The sequence below is a fragment of the Anoplopoma fimbria genome, chromosome 24 (assembly GCF_027596085.1).
Source record: "Anoplopoma fimbria isolate UVic2021 breed Golden Eagle Sablefish chromosome 24, Afim_UVic_2022, whole genome shotgun sequence".
Lineage (NCBI taxonomy): Eukaryota > Metazoa > Chordata > Actinopteri > Perciformes > Anoplopomatidae > Anoplopoma > Anoplopoma fimbria.
In genome coordinates this window covers 23,197,111-23,215,060 of record NC_072472.1, presented here as the reverse complement: position 1 = coordinate 23,215,060, position 17,950 = coordinate 23,197,111, and the positions used below count along the sequence as shown (strand labels likewise).

Here is a 17,950-nt window from a genome sequence, read left to right as displayed (position 1 = left end):
AAGATTTCTGAAAAGTCGTGTTTAAATATGCAAATGAGGCATATTTAAACATGACTTTTCACTAATATCAAGAACATAAATCTGAACATTGGATAAAGCCAGGTTTTAAATTCTTGTTTCATGTTGTTCACATATTTCAGTCAAAGCTTTGTACAGAGGGAAGTTTGGATATCTCTTTGTATCACTCCATAAATCTGAAATTACTGTCAACAGCAATACAAAAATCCATTTTCTCAATGATTTTAGTAATAAAAGGCCATGAATGATATCTGAACAAACCCTCAGTAAAAACCTGGCTTAGAGTCTGACAAAAAACTGCTTTTAAAGATATGTTTTGTAAAAGGCACAACAGGTGAATAGAGTAAAAATACAACTAAGATATATCACCATGAAACTTCCCCTATTGATTAAGTTTCCTGAAATGTGTAAATGAGGCATTATTTAATGCTAACTTTTTGCTGAATTTAGAAGAAATCTACAATATACAAAATAGTTAAATAAATACTTACATGTGTATTTTAGGTGTTTTCTTTCCACTGGCTGAAAGAAGACATTATATGGAAGCAAAATATCCCCAAATCTCAGCCTGAGGTTTCCTGCTTGAGTGAGGTGGTGCATTTAATCATAATTTGTTGAAGTTATTTTTGAGGAGATGAACCAAGGTGCTGCTATAAAACACAATTCTGTGCTGTTGTTTAGACGTGGGCCTCCCTTACATGGCATCAGACGACAACACAAGCTTTATGAGTTAGTTTTCAGATATAAAGGCTGGTCTTTACAATCATATTTCCTCCGCTTTCCTCCGCAACATAAAAAAGCAACAGCTGTTTATGTTACCAACTGTGTGGATGCTGCATCTGTGTGTATGTACATATGTATGTATGTATGTATGTATGTATGTAACTGGCCTTGGTCACATCTCATGTGTGTTGTTTAGTTTTGTTTTTACAAACACCAGATGTCAATTCGATGTGTAGAAAGGAGCGGTGCAATTCCTCCCCCTTCTTAAAAAGCACTTTTATTAGTGTTTGGGTAAAAGGTTAAGAGAGGGATTAGCTTTAGGTTACTCTGAAGGTTAAGGTGAAGCATTTAGAGATGGGCTAAGATGTGAACGTGGATAACAAAGGTCACGGCAAGTATGTTGATGCAAACGTGTGTGTGTGTTTTGTCAGACCAAAGCCCTGCTCAGTTCATGGAGCTGGTTTCCACAAAATACGGTATCCTCCTCCATGGGAGATCAGCAGACATAAGCACATAATGACAGAAAAGGATGAGTCCAGGCCTAAGTCCCTGATAGCAAAGAGAGTTTTCCCTCTCCACATGTCAGCATATTCCCCATCTGTACCTGAACCCAGCACCCAGGGATATCATCCTCATCCTTCGTGAGCACTCCCATCGCTCTGCGAACTAAGACTTATGACTGACACAGATAGGAATTTCCCATCATGCTGAAAGGGAAAGTTCTCCTTTGTTCCTGCTCAGAGGCAGATGGACGGGCTGCTCAGATGCCTCCGCTCCTGTTTGATATTTCAGCTTAACGTGGCACAAGGTTGCGTATGTGGAATGGGGATCGTAGACCTAGACCCGGTTTCATCTGTCCTTCTGCAACTGTTACCGAATGTAAGCGCTGCTGGCTACGTGGACGGCCACTTTAAATCATGGGAAAGAATTCATTGCCTGTTGCGAAAGCCAAAGAGCAACAGTTGTTTGAATCTTTCAAAGTAACATTAATAAGCAGTTCACCCTTTTAATCCCATCATCCTTTATTGATATTTTCACACGCACAGACCTACAATATGACATACAGTATGGATTCAATGCCGTCATAAGCTTGACTGTGCTAAGTTGGCTGGGGAATCTCTTAACACGGCTGCTTCTAGACTCTGTTGGTAATGGATCAAGTAGAATAAATCAGCTGTTCTTGTGTAACGCCGTGTTTGTCTTTTTCTCCTGTCTTCAACAGATTCCCTTTGTACCCCCGAGGAGAGCGCTTTCATTTTGAATACGGTGTCTACTTGCTCAACAAGAACATTGCCCAGGTATGAACATACACATAGTGCACAAATGGGGTTCGAAATTGCAACTCCTCATGAAAAATTTGAGGATCTTAGAATGTCTAAAGATGAAAATGTATTAATTGCACTTTAATTTCTATCATAACGGTTTCATCCTGTCATCCTATGGTCAAAATTTTTTTGACAAAGGGGATCTAGAGTGTCTTAAAGCCAAGATTTGTTTTGGAACAAATTTATTATCTGAAGAAGGCACTGTGCTCGTGATACCACAGACAATGGCATAATAGTAATATACTGTATACCTGTCATTCTAAAGCGCTTCTCCTGCTTCTTGAATTTGGGAAGGTGTCACACTAAAGCCTGGCAATAATGAAAAGGCAGAGTTCCTACTAAAGATAAGTCTTTAGAAAGGCATTAGTTTCATTAAAAAAAAATAGTTTTCTAAGACATCTGCCTGGACACTGTAGTCTTTAACAAGTTTTACTGGAGTAAACTGTGCAGCTGTTGGAGACTACTTTCAGCAGCAGATTCTGTGTGCTTGTGAGTATTCTTACGGCAGCAAGACGGTGTGTATGGGACCAACTCCAAATAGTTTTACAGTGCCTGTGTCAATCATAATTAATCAACTTTTTACCCTGTGCTACATGGATGTGTTTTTGCCATTCTAGCGGCGCCAGCATGGTTATATGGATGTTTGGTCCAGACGGAAATAACAACTTGGATGTATGGGTGGGATGGATTGCCATGACACATATATATACAGCTCTTTAAAAAGAAAAATTAAGAGACCACTTCAAAATTATCAGTTTCTCTGGTTTTACTATTTATTGGTATGTGTTTGAGTAAAATTAACATTTTTGTTTTATTCTATAAACTACTGACAACATTTCTCCCAAATTTCGAATAAAAAATATTGTCATTTAGAACATTTATTTGCAGACAATGACAACTGGTCAAAATAACAAAAAAGATGCAGTGTTTTCAGATCTGGAATAATGCAAAGAAAACAAGTTCATATTCATTTTTAAACAGCACAATACTAATGTTTTAACTTAGGAAGAGTTCAGAAATGGTGGAATAACCTTGATTTACAATCACAGCTTTCATGCGTCTTGGCATGCTCTCCACCAGTCTTACACATTGCTGTTGGGTGACTTTATGTCACTCCTGGCGCAAAATTCAAGCAGCTCGGCTTTGTTTGATGGCTTGTGACCATCCATCTTCCTCTTGATCACATTCCAGAGGTTTTCAATGGTATTCAGGTCTGGAGATTGGGCTGGCCATGACAGGGTCCTTATCTGGTGGTCCTTCATCCACACCTTCACTGACCTGGCTGTGTGGCATGGAGCATTGTCCTGCTGGGAAAACCACTCCTCAGAGTTGGGGAACATTGTCAGAGCAGAAGGAAGCAAGTTTTCTTCCAGGACAACTTTTTACTTGGCTTGATTCACGCGTCCTTCACAAAGACAAATCTGCCCGATTCCAGCCTTGCTGAAGCACCCCCAGATCATCACCGATCCTCCACCAAATTTCACAGTAGGTGCGAGACACTGTGGCTTGTAGGCCTCTCCAGGTCTCAGTCTAACCATTAGACGACCAGGTGTTGGGCAAAGCTGAAAATTGGACTCATCAGAGAAGATGACCTTACTCCAGTCCTCTATGGTCCAGTCCTTATGGTCTTTTGCAAACCTCAGCCTGGCTCTTCTTTGCTTCTCGTTGATGAAGGGCTTTTTTGAGCTTTGCACGACTTCAGCCCTGCCCCTAGGAGCCTGTTTCTAACCGTCCTCGCCGTGCACTTCACCCCAGCTGCCGTTTGCCATTCTTTTTGGAGGTCACTTGATGTCATCCTACGGTTGTTGATTGACATTCGAATGAGTTGGCGGTCATCCCGGGGAGTGGAGAGTAGTTTTTGTCCTCTGCCGGTCTGTAGCTTTGTTGTCCCTAATGTCTGCTGCTTGACCTTGTTCTTATGAACCGCCGTCTTTGAAATTTTAAGGATGGAAGCAACCTGACGCTCACTGTATCCCTCTGCCAGTAAAACCAGAATTTAACCCTTCTTTTCCTCACACAAACTTTTCTTTTTAACTCTTTTGGCATGGTTCACTTTTTTTATTCCAATTACTTTTGAGGTACTACTAGCACTGTTTCTGCCATCCAGCTGGTCCTATTGCAAGAGGATAGTGATGACCACAGCACTGGTTTTTATATTTTTCTTCATTAAATAAGATTTGGTTCAGGTGATCACCTAATCAGTACCTCATTAAGTAGAATCAGGTGTGCCTGTATTGGAATTCAACAGACACTGGAATGGAATGGCTGCCATACACGTAGAGATGCTGATTTAAGAAAAATTTGGAGTGGTCTCTTAATTATTTTCAGAGCTGTATATATATATATGTATATGTATTATTTTTTTTATAGGCCCTAGAATACCTTTTTATTATCCTATGACTACCATGTAGCCCCATTGTCATGTCAAAATTTCAATTAGTCCAGTACCGTTTATGATCAAATATCCTGTGTTTGTTTGGAGGTAATAAGCGAATGTTAGCACTTTAGCATTTAGATGGTAAACATGGGGAAAACCATACATGCTGACATTAGCATGTAGCTCAAAGCACCACTGTGTTCAATAGATCCACACAGAGTCACTAGCATGGCTCTAGAATGGTGTCAATAGGTTTTGGACAACAATGGAGATCTATGGGACAGAGGAATAAGATCTATCAGGCGTTGGGTACGCAGGCATCAGTTCATTGTTTTTTTAGTCTTTTCATGGGATTTTTTGACATGAGGAAAACAATAGAATATCATCAGACTTATCTTTTAAGTTGCCTTCGAAGGAGCAGATAGTTGCAACATTAAATTTGTTGAATCTTAGTTGAATTAATGCTCTAAATTGGTTTAACTTTCTCTCCCAATCTCTCATAAACACTTAACACCTCAGGGGGAGGGTTGAACTCTTGACCTATCCCTGCTTAATAAAGTACTCCTAATGTGTTGACCTGGGTTCCTCCCTCCATTCATCCCTCAGACATTTACCACTGGCTTATAACAATTTGCATTCCATTCCCAGTTTTCCTCCTCATTGGGGCGGGAGTGAAGGGCCCCTCTGCTGAATAAGACCGGGCAATTAGCGCTAGCAGGTGGCTGACTTCAAACTTCTGCAAGTTGGGAGGTTTTAGTTCTAATGCCAGACCACAAGCTACTTGCCAATATCCAAGTCTGCCATCTTCCCAACAGAGTCCAATAATAAGAAAATAAGCCAGATAACAAACATTTTAGACAGCAAAAGAAAACTAGTGCTGCATGAAGCTCCCAAAGGGAACCTTAAAGCGGCCCGTCATGTTTTGAAAAAAAGTGTATTTAAACCAAAATGGAAGCCCTTATCAGATGTGCTGTTGTACGTTGTTAGCTCAGTGTACAACGCCAAACTTTAATCTGACGCTCATTCCATCAATCATTAGTCAATTTTATTTATATAGCCCATTATCACAAACCACAAATATGCCTCAAGGGGCTTTACAATCTGTGCAGCATGCAACACCCTCAATCCTTAGATCCTCGATTCAGATAAGGAAACCCCCTTCCCTTCAAGTATGGACAACCTGGATGAAAACATGATCAATTTAAATATATGAACATAAATCAGTGCTTGTCGATCTAAGGGCATTCATTTGCACCACCTCTAACAGACACCTGGCAAAAGCTAAGCAGTAAAGCTCAAAGAAAAAATGTATACTGCTCATATATCCGACAAGCTGAACATATTATTATTTTCGGTGACATACACTTTAGTGTGTGAAGTAACAAGTGATCTATAACATAACTTAGCTTGTTAAACTATCGAAAACAGCTAATTGTGATGGTGTTATTTAAGTAAGTAACCACCGAATTGTATCCATGCACGAGAGAGAGAGAGACAGATTCAAATATTCATGACACTATGTAATCTTTTTCACATATCAGAACATTTGGCATGCAGTCATCTCAATGCATATTCCTGCCTTTCAACTCGCATAACCCCCACTCATAATCCTTTTTATCTAAACCATGCATCCAGATCTGAGCTCTCTGAGATTTCTGTTTCATGAATCTCAACCATGTGGTGCCATCCAGTGCAGCATTGCTCACTCACTCTTGCTGAAAGTTTAATTTGACTGCTGATAGAATACACATGCAAGTGGCTTGAGGAAAATGCTCTTTATCTGAGTCAGCTTCCCAGCAGTAAAATCTGAAACAAGAAAGGTGCGCTCAGTAGAGTGCGGATCAACTTAAACTTAAGACTTTTAATTTTAATTTAATCGTCATATACATACAGGTACATACATCAAATAGCACCTCTGCATTTAACCCATTCAAAGCATTTTTAGGAGCAAGTGGGCTGCTGTTAAGCTCCCGGGGAGCAACTTAAGGTTCAATGTTTTTCTCAAGGACACTTAGACGTACGAACAGTGTGAGCCGGGGATCGAACCGCCAACCTTATGGTTGATGGACAACCCCAGATCTTTGCCAGGTGTGTCTGCAAAGACCACTGCTGTAATGTTTGGTTGAATGTATGAATTGCCAGTTAAGAGTAGTGATTGAGGGGTTAGCTGTCAATCACAGGCAGAATAAAACCTACAATGAAACGTGTTTTGAGAAAGTGTGAGTCACTGCAACCATTCGAGGACCTTGTTGCAACAGAATGCGGGATTTGTGTTGGACAGACACAGAGGTGCACAAACACTCACTCAAGATCACACGCATGGCCTATCTCATTATCTCCTGGGGGAGATAATAACGGTGCAGTGATGAAGAGATGTCTTTTTCCGGTAGTCCAGAGTGGAACACATCTCTTCACAAGCTTCAAAGGAATTTATTCTACAACAGATGAATAATGAGATCCAGACAGCAGAACGTTCTCACCTGTGTCCATGAAACCCATGCAGATAGATTCAAACGTAAGGTTTTGAAACCAGATGTAAACCATCGGCTGCAACACAATGTGAGGAGTGCATGATAACTCTGTAAGCGCAATCTGCGGGATGATAGATTAATAAACGACAGTGTGATGTCTTTGAGGACTTATTTCTGTCAAAGTCCGTGTCTGAAAGGTTGCATGTTCAACTCAATGAAATCCATGCATACAGATATAAAAAAAAAAAATCTATATATACCTAAAATAGAGTAAAACTCTTCGTTTTCTCATTGTCAGCGAAGCTTACACGCTCTGCCTTTAACAGCTTGGGAGAGCATCATTGTTTTTTTGCAGGATGAAATTTCAGCTCGCGTTCAAAGCCCTGTCTCATGCGTTCCATGTGTGCCCGACTACGGCCGCGTTAAGGATGAGTTATCAGCTCGACTCCACAGTATAACGGCGTCCCACGAGTGGTCCGCATCCATATGATAGTGATACACCATTGTATCAAAACCGAAGCAGTGGTAAACATGTCACAGTCGATTAAATGCAATGGAGATTCTCCATCCCGGTTTGGCTGCACATGGCATTAAAGTGTGTGCTCCTGTGAGTCTGATCTTTCAGTGGCTTGGATCTCACATCACCACACATGTGAGGCTAAGACTTTTGTGCTCTATGTTTCTCGTTCATTTATTCAAATTTATGTTAAGAAATGATGGCTGCACTGACAACTACATATTGTACCTGGATCTTCTACGGTTGAAATGAATTACAGACAGCATTTTAGTTGCAGCACACTGTTATTATTTAGTCTCTGTTTTTTTTTTTTTTTTTTGGTGGCAGCTTCTTTATCGAGCCAGGCTTGTTATGCGACCATTGCACGGAGTGTTCGACGTCTGGCTCTGTGATAAAAAGCCGAGATCCGGATTCTGGGCAGAACCAGCTGACTGGCTAGCTCGCCGACCGACTAGAGCCTGGGTGGGAGACATTAGCCGTCCATCTTTTATTAAATTGCCCTGTGTGGCTGCGTTTGAAAGTGATACAGGGGACGCTGGCAAAGGATCGGGGCCACAGCAGGTCACCCCCAGCTTTGATGTGGTTAGTTTGCTTTCATTAGGGCCTCTTGTTCATGAGGCCAGGGGCAAAGGCTGGGGCGGCTGTGTCAGAGAACCCTGGGTGTCAGGTGGGAACATGCAGCCACGTTGCCACCTCGGGTTAATTTGTTAAGAAAGGCTTCGTAGAGCTTTAGCCACTCTCACCAGCTCCCTCTTATTTCTTGTGCAACTATTGCAAAATCTGCAATGCCTGAGCGTGAGCATGCATACTTTCTCTTTGGTCCCTGTTGAGTTGATACCAGTACGTGAATAAAAGAGAATAAGATTATTTTTTTTCTCAGCTATGTCATTAAAGTGAATTCCTCCATTCACAGAGACAAATCAGCCAAGTTAGTGTGGCTGACTCCAAAGGAAACCTTTTTTCTAGAGGCACGCCATGTTTTGCATTTACTTACTCTCTGTGTGTTATCCACTAGGCTGCGTTGTTGTGAAAGCAGCATGTGGGGTTGATTAGTTGACAACCGATGTTACCACAAAACCTTTAGGTTTTTAGGAGGAGGGGTCGGGCACGACAATTAGTTCTCAGTCACTTAAGCTCGGCGTATCATATTTTGCGGGCCTCGGGCACAGGAAAGCTGGTATCGGGAATTAAAACACAGCAAATCCCGTCGAGGCTCAACCCGGTCACCTCTGGGTTCACCTTTATTTTCATCTACTGGGGGAAAGTCGCCTGAAGTCGCCTGAAGTCTCCAACCCTCCGAGTCTATGGGCAATTTCACGCCGCGACCTGCAGGCAAAGTGCCATTCTGGTGGTCCAAAGCGTACGTCAGAGCGCTGCTGCCGTTAAGAGTGGCAACTGTGGCTCCATAAACTCATGGGGGAGCCTACTGTGTTTAGTGGTTAGTGGAGGTGGCGGCAAGCAGAACAGGGGCTGGTTGGCTGGAGGTATTTATTTTGAAGCTATTTGGGGATGTTGTAGGCGCTCTAGCAAGAGAAAACGTTTGCTTAGAAATGTCAAAAATTAATGAGCGTTATAGTTCATATTTTCCACACGGTGACAATTCATTGATGGAATGGGTAGATATGGAGGGGTGTTTTGCAGTTATAAGTATTGACCATTTTTAGCCTGATAAATAAAGATTATGTAAATTAATACTGTGAATTAATGTCATTATCCAAGCTTTTTGGGCTTTATACATCATTAACTCTCACCTGCAGTGAGTTCATTAGCACACAAAAGTCTGTAGAAAACAGGCAGCATTTTGCATTATACTCATATATTTTACTGTGTTAAACTTCTCAAATTAATAAAAGTAACAAGTAGCAATTCACAAAAGGGCAGATTTAGAATGTTACATGGTATGATCTGCAGACACCGTTCCCAACCTTACAAGGAGATCTGGTTTGGATATAAAATATAAAGAGAAATTGTTCCTTTTCCTGCAATGACAGCACTGAAACTGAGATGTAAGCAAAGGTCTGACTGATCTGTAACTGAACAATGAGCTGACTGGAGAGCAGTCTCTGTTGCTATTTAAAAAAAAAAAAAAAAAAAAAAAAAAAGGAACATGAAAATGTACTACATGTGCCACTTTGGTCTGGTGGAGTGACTGTAAGCAAACCCATTCACCTTCTCTTCTTCGCACACTTTGCTCTTTTCTCATCCGTGTCGTCTCTGCTCATTTGACATATTCCAAAGCTGAGGCCCCTCCCTTGGCTCTTCACCCCTGTGACAAAGCTCATGACCCCCAGTAAACAGAGACACGACATAGTCTTGGCACGGCCAGCCCTTTCACGGCCATTAGCTCATGTGATTGCGCTTCGATAAAAACCATATGACCCACGCAAAGACCTGCAAAAAGAGAACATTACGCAGCTCCCTCCCACCTCATGACTCCCCTCCTTGTCAAGACCGTTAACATTTACCAATGAAAACTATCTCACCCTCATTCCCCTTCCTCTGTGATGCAAATGTTGGACATGGTACGGTCCACAACTGGGGTTTTGTGAATATAGACTCCTTGCAGTGAAACAATGGGCGTAATATATATTTGCACATGAACTCAGTTTTTCCACAGTTGACATTCTTGTAAGCAGTTGTGTGTTTACTTTGTGTTGCTCCACAGGCCTGTGAATCAGACATGGCTGTGCACACCAAGTGATTGTGTAACAGTCAGATGTTGGATATCGTGTATTGCCGTTGCAATGATTACGCTTGTTCTTTGATGCAGCGCTGCTGCGTCTGTGTTACTCGGACTAATGTTATTTCATGTTTTGTGTTTGTTTTATGTTGCACACTATGCCGAAAAATCGATTGCCCTTTGGGGACAAATACAGTTAAAAGTTGAAAACATGTGCTTCCGTCTGCCTTGTGTGACAAACGTAAATACACAGGACTCTTATCTGAATTTCTTCTCTCACATGCTCTGCAAATTTTAATTTAATTATATTCAATATTTACTGTATTATACCAAACAGGACTGAATTAAATGAAAGCAATAGCTAGTTTTTTCACTGGTCAATTAGGAGATTTTGGGCTACTTTGCTTCCATAACATGTCTTCTTACACATTGGAAAGGAAAAATACAAAATCAAGATGTTTATTTTACGGCTTTTTTTAAAAAAAAGTCCTGCATTAACCAAAAGTTAGTAGATGATGCCTAATTTTCATATTTAAGAATAACATTTCAGAAAAATTAATAAATAACAATATAAAATGAATAAAAATATAAAATTGTTGTCTAATGTAAGTAATTAACTGGGGAGATTTCTTGGTTATATTTATTAGTTAATTTGTTTACCCTATTCACCTGTAGTGTCTTTAAAATGTAAGTAACTTTACAAAACATATCTTTAAAGGCCGTTTCTCCAAATTAGTTTTTTCTCAGACTCTGAGCCAGAAATCGCCACTTCAGTAGCACCTACATACACCAAACTTTACCTTTCCATTCATATCTATATTCTAAAGGTTTTTAGCAGAGTGGTTTGTTAATATATCATTCATTGCCTGAATTAGATCACATGTTGTGACTTTAAACATGGCAAAAATAGATTTTGTTCAGACTGTTGACAGTGTTTTGTGATTTATTGAGTAATACAAAGAGATATCCAAAAGCCCCTCAGTGAAAACCTGACTCTAATATGACTCAAAAAGAAACAAGAATTTTGTAACTGGCTTTATCCAATGTATGCAAGATAATGCCTCATTTGCATATTTAAAAAATAACATTTTAGAAAACTTTTTAATGCAATATTTGTCTTTTTTAAGTAATCAACTGGGGAAGTTTCATGGTGATATCTGTCGATTAAAATATTTTTCCTATTCACCTGTAGTGTCCCTTTTTATAGTCTTTCATCACAGCGAACAAGGATCCATTATTTATTATTCTAGGGGGAAAAACAGCTCTATCTGGCCATATCTGCAGTATTTATCAGCATTTATTCACTCGTCCATCGCTTGAATTCCTTTGAATGGGAATGGGATCATTTTTAGACCGAGCTATTCCAGATTTCCCTGTTGGTCTTCCTCTCCCCGTCCAACTCAGGCTTGTGGTTGAGAGACTCACTCCTTGGTGCGTTCAATAAAACGTTCCAGAAAAAAAAGAAGAAAAACAGATGATTACATCTCCACTGTCCAAACAGACTCCTCAATGTTCAGGAATCATAATGCGGCCCAGTGTAGGCCACGCTGTTTGTTTACCTGAACCCTGGACCACGGCTCCCCGGGCTCCGCCACCGGCCCCTTGCTTCCAGACACTGCCTGGAAGTAATCAGGCAATTTCAACCGCCTGCTGCCACTCATTGTCTCCATCCTTCCATAGCAGCCACATCCGTTTTCCATTGATATGATAAAACGGGTGGGATGGACGGCAGAAAATCTAGCGCCAAGCCAACGTAATGTATACGTCACTCTCGAGTCCTAACAGGAAGGAGGACTGAAGGAGTGAGTGAAGTTCTCTTCGAGGCCACGCCACAAACGTGTGTGTTTCTGCTCCAGCACGGTGAAGAACAACCTGAATCCGCTCCCAGTCTTGTCTCCCACATGGCAACATGCTGTACAAATGTTGGGTAATCATCCCCTTGTATCGAGTAGAGGATAAGTTATAGGCCCCTGAGTCTGACAATGTGTTTTGCATTTAGATGCCATTAAGGTGCCACTTTTAACCAGATCTCCGTAGTCCGCTGACAGTTAAAAGCACTTCATTAGTGTACTTTATTTGTCACAGTTCAAGCAAGGAATTATTTTTGGCATGTCATAAGTGGGTTAAGCTGAGAGCAGCGTGGGTTGTGTTGGGAGATTGTTAAGCGGCCTTACATGAGTAGAGACAGTAGGCTGATGGCTGTCTGCTCTCTCCCTCCGGTGATTGATGCAAAGAAAGAGGAGGGGAGTCGTTTTCATAACGCTGGATTTAAGATTAGATCTGTCAAAAGGTTGTAGTCTGAAGCTGCCAGTGCTATGTTATCTCATAATATGCATTTACAGTGTAAATGCATATTATGAGATAACATAATAATGTAAATTTTACACTATCTGAATATTATTATAATAGGGGTGCATTAAATAACAATTATAGATGAATTAACTTTAAACGTAACATTGTTTTGTTATAATTTTCCCTTTAACTACAGTATTGTGCTGTATGTATCCTTACATTTTCAAAGTAAGCGAAAAGGAGCATCTTGTTAGCCGATTATGTGTAATGAGAAGCTTGACCAGCTCCCTGCACTGCCACAGAAAGAACAACTACTGAGAAACCTTTACTGTAGATAAGAATTTTTTTTTCTGCTCGGAAGAAACAGCCTGTAGGAAAAAGGGGAGAAAAAGAAAAAGCTTGCAGTGGTTTAGTCGTCCCGTGGTTCTCTGAAACTCCTCATTCAAGCTACCTATTAACCAAACCCAGGCCTTAACGTATACTTCTCTATGCCCATGGGTTTTCATAGCCCTACTGTGTGGTCCCTATTTTCCATCAACAAACCTCTGTTGTTAGCTACAGCTCGCATCCAGTGCCACTCATCGGCCAGAGCGGGTTTTTGTGGGACCCTTTTTTTTACCACCAGAAGCACGAGAACCCTTTTCTATAAAAGGGATATTCTCCATACACTGCTGTATCAGGGAGATTGTAAATCCCCCCCACTGCAGGTCCCTGTGTTTGATAAGAAACAAGAATGTAAGGCATCGCCACTCCAGTCCTGACCAGGACCCGACAGAGAGAGCGGTCTTTGTAGTCCGTCAGCTTGACGTCGGGCCGAAGTAGCGATTCACAAGCAGGCCTCAGACCGCAGTTGTGGGTGTGTGTCACCGTCCTGCGGTTTCCAACGTGGGGCGTGTGTGTGCGGCACTGAGGCCGTCGTTGTGCTGCGATTATGCCTGAGCCCCAGGGTTTTATGGGAATTCCTCTGGACAGCCACCTATGACTTTATGAAACACTTAAATTCGTCTAATTGAATTTCCACATTTTGTGGTTGGTAGTTCCAGGTTCGTCCTTCACCGCAGAGGAGCACCAGAGCAGCTAGTTCCACTAAGTACAAGAATGAAAGTAAATGTTAGTCCTGTGTCTTTATGTGTGTGTGTAAGAGAGTAAGAGTGGGTTTCATATGTGCCAATGTATTCAGTTTTTGTGGCTTGTTTAAGCTTGGACTGATTGGTGTGAGAGAGGGACCCGTATTGATATTATATATTTGTTCTTATAACATCATAATAGATAGGTTGAGATCCAGAGATATTAAATGGTATGTTTTATTCTTTTTTTATCAGTACAGTCGTGTTCTGATCATCACGTCAGTATATCTCCTTCCCACAGGTCAGACTGTGGGTTCCACTGGCAAAGTGTTCTGAAATATGAGGGCTTTGCCTTGATTCCGGGTGTTTGGAAAAGTGTTGGCCGCTCCGCTCCCTCATTTTCTTAATAGCGTGTCTGCAGTTTCCAGCTGGTTTGAATTTCTAGCCGAGGCCTGTTTGTTTAGAGCCCTGCTCTCCTGTTGTCTCGCTTCGAGCTACACCGCTCTGCTCCAGGCCTCTCTGAAATACCTTTCGCTTGCAGGGAGCTCCTTTGTTGCAACCGAATCCACTTCACATTTCTATAAATGATAATGACGATAATATCTAAAAATGACGGCTTAGGTGAGAAGGAAACTAATTGCTCCGTAGATTAAAGGAAAGAGATAGAAAAAGTCGTCACTGGAGGTTGTATCTCTCTCTCTGATTGTAGTTTTGTCATTGTGTGTTTAAAATATCTGTATTTCTGGTTCATTCTGTTTTTCTCTTTGTGAAGTACAAAACAAAAACGTTGTCTCTGCTTGTGTGGCTGTTTTTGTCTGGCCAAGCCTTCCTCCTGGGGCCCCCCACCAACGTCTCCAAAGAATGGCCAAGGGCAGTGACCAAGTATATTTTATGTCGGCAAGTTTAGAAAAACTTGTTTTTCTTGTTAATTCATCAAACCCTGTGTGCTGTCACATGGGTGTTTGGGAGTAGAGGTATTTAATCATGAGGCCTCGCTGCGGCTCAATGACACTGAACAGCTCTCAGAATAAAACAATGCTGGCCTCATCTGGTCAGTATTTGAAAGAATATCAGCCATCCTGGCTCTGTGTGTTACTCCTTCTATCCGGTGCCGTTTCTTGCTTGCATGTGGGTTTCATTATAGCCCTTTGACTCCGGCCAATCTGAATTAGCGCAGCGCCTCTGGACCACAGAGTTATTTCAGTGCCACTCATCACCGACTTAAGAGAATAAGTGTTTCTTTCCACTAATTTTTATTTTTTTATTTTATCAAGTTATTGCCCGCATTAGTCTCTCTCTCTCAATGTTAGTCGCTCCAACACTCTCCTCCATCAAATAAAGTCCCACCTCATTAGATCAGTGTCACTCTCCATCACCCCCTGATGTCAGCCTCCATTACTCCGTCAGGAGGAGAGGATATGGCTGTCTTGTCATCAACTATGCCATCCAGTCACTGCCTTCTGTCATTATTAATGAAGCGTCTGTGATGAGCCCAGGCCTGTTGTCCCCGAGGCCAAATAATGGTTTTACAGTTGTGAGAGAAAGAGAGGCTAAGTGGCTCATGAAATAAGCTGTTAAATAAACACCAGCTCAAGTTTTTAAAAAAGAGGAAGCTGAGTGAGAGTTCTTTTGAAAATAATTAGTGTAAAAGCTGTTTCATCTGAATCTGAATTGAACTGAACTGTTATTTCTAAGATATTAGCTGTATAAACACTGTAAAAGTTTCTCACCAGTGGGATGCAAAACTGCGGTTCAGGAATACAGAAAAATGATGTTTTCCATTCCAAATAACTATCCAGACAGAGAATGTTGAAGGGGCAGATGTTAACTGCATAATGCATAATTACAATTTGATGCTAACGGTAGCTGTTGTGGCTAGCCGTGTTCCCTGAACATATAAAGTCAGCAAATGCATATCGGCTACATTACCATCTTCATCTTATCCCAGCTGCTGTACAATCGTAGGCCATATATAGTCCTTTACCTGGTTGTTTAGGTTTTTGTCTTACATTATTGGTTGGTGTGAATGGGACTGCCCATTGTTCTGAAACCACATTATTCCGAATCACCAATAGTCTGTAAAATAATTTGCAGCACTCCATCCCCCTGAAAACCAACGCTCATGGCTCCTCACACTCACTCTCCATGCAACAATCCGAAGAACATGGCTAATTATTATGCAGCGTGTTGATATTGTTGGAGCAAAGGGTTTCTTTGGTCAGACATGTTTCCGCAAGCGGAAATCTGTCTGAACGGTCTTAAGAACCCACAAAATCAGTTGTTATAAATTTCAGTCCAATTTTTCAGGGCACAAATACATGCTTGGATTATAAAGCTTTTTCTTTGCTCATGTGGTTTTGAGACAAGTAACGAAATGCATAGCTCTGACTGATACCTACGGTGCAGAAGCAGATTTGGACATGAATTTTATACACACGTTGGCATAGGAAGCTGCATTCCTGAATTTTGACCATTTTTAAACAAATTTTATTGAGTGAGTAGTTAATTGGAGTGAGTCTCACAGGAGAACTATTGCTGAGTGTGTTAAGTCAGAGGCACTGCAAAAAGTTTAGTTCCAGTTACACATGAGCTTATATACTTAGATTCAGTTTGATTGCATCTCAGCTGTTTTGTTTGTTGTTAAGCTCCAGATTGTTACTCACCCAATTATGACGCCCAGAAAAAGGCATCTCTAAAGTTTAAGTAGACAAATCATTGCCAATACTGTTGTCGTCCCCATGGAAACGAGTTAAAACATGTCTCGGCCAAGTTGTTGGCTCGTGCTTTTCAGAGCAATTAGAACGGCGTCCACAGAAACTGCACCCGACTACAAATATAAACACAAATGCACACTGTAATTATATAATGTTAGCTCATGTGTTTGGCTTTTTACGCGTTCGGCGCCTTAAGCCTCACGACCGCTCAGAGCGCAAAGTTATTCCTGAGAGGAGGAGAGTATTTCTGTGTGAACCAGGCAGCAGGAGAAGTTCGTAATTCATCTATCTCCATCATCCCTGTTGACAAGGCTTTTCTCCACCTCACAGCCTCAGTCAGTTTGTTGACCACAGAGTCCTGATCAATAAATCCAACCAATGAGAAGTGCTGTGTGAACAGTTGTTTGGATATCTTTTGTAGATTGGTTATATATCATGTCACTTGAACTTTAGTGTTAGTTTGTCACTCCATAATAATTCATTAATAAAGGGTACATTTATTTATTTTAACAATTAAATTACAATAAATATTTTTAACTCATTATTAGTAATGCTATTATTTGTAATTTTAACATTTTTTGCACACATTATTTTTATTAAATACAATGTTAAGTATTTGTAAGCCTTTAAGAAATTGTTTGTAAAAAAATATATATATTATTGGCATTTTACATTTAATCCATCTATAAGAATTACATAGCTGGATGTGCATGTGATGTTTGTAGATGTTTTACAGAATTTTTTTAGGGTTTTCAAATCCTTTGCTAATCATTCACAGATAATATGGTAGATATAATGTGTGCATTTAGACAGTAAAATAATTATTAAACAAAGTTTAATTAACTTTCAATTTACAATGAATTAACGATGGTTGTCATAAAGTGTTACCCTGTACGACAGCTAATCTTTCTGAGGCTGCGATGGTTTGGTTTTTTATGAATTGGCTGTTGCAGGAGAGCCGGATTTCACTTTAACCTTCAATTCAGCAGTGGCCTTGTTCCAGCTCATTAGAGAGTTAGAAACCACACATTCAACCTCACACTCTTTCCATCATGCTGAATTAATGGAACAATTCACATAGTTGGCTACCAAAAGTGTATGTGTGGGGGGGGAAATACTCGACCACACAATAGCTATTTGCTTCTTGTTCATCTGTCTGTTTCTGCCTCTCTCTTCAAGTCCTAAGCGTATTTGGTTGGGAATTTAGGGCCCATACTTTGAAAAATTAAACCATTTATAGTTTTTTTTATTTGTATGTTTTTTTGTTTTGTTAATTTAATATGATGATTTTCTGGAGAGTTGTTTGACACATAAAGTGGAGCTTCATTTTGAAAATTGTAGGTTGTTGTCATCTGACTGTACAGGGCTTTTGTGCCAACTTAAATGGAAGGGAATGTTATGTATTGTGTTTATTATATCACAGTATATTACAGAATGTTTATTGTCTGGCTGAAGCACATGGAGGCTAGAGAGGAAGTGTAGCAAATAAATCTAATCATTGTCCTCATGGGCAAACAAGTTAAGAGCTGTGAGCTGTTATTATTAAGCATGAAGTTGTGCGAGTTGAACTCTGGACAGCACTAAGTCTGAGGACATTGTGAGCTCCAATCTGCCAGTCTAATCACAGATTACACCATTTTATCTGATTAAAAACAATACAGCGCTCCACATGTTTCTCTTTTGCCACAAGTATTTCAAGAGTAACATCAAATATTGTATACAGTCAATTGACCTTGATTATGTTAGGCCATTCATTATGATTAAAT

General features: G+C 40.5%; 1 protein-coding gene across 1 annotated transcript in view; it reads left to right on the top strand.

Moving 5' to 3' along the window:
- The window catches only part of uvrag (UV radiation resistance associated gene), an 89,066-nt gene that overhangs the window by 46,107 nt on the left and 25,009 nt on the right, over positions 1 to 17,950 (top strand). Inside the window, exon 13 of the mRNA XM_054625582.1 lies at positions 1,964 to 2,039. Coding sequence (XP_054481557.1) covers positions 1,964 to 2,039 — 76 coding nt within the window. The remainder of the gene's footprint in view (positions 1 to 1,963; positions 2,040 to 17,950) is intronic.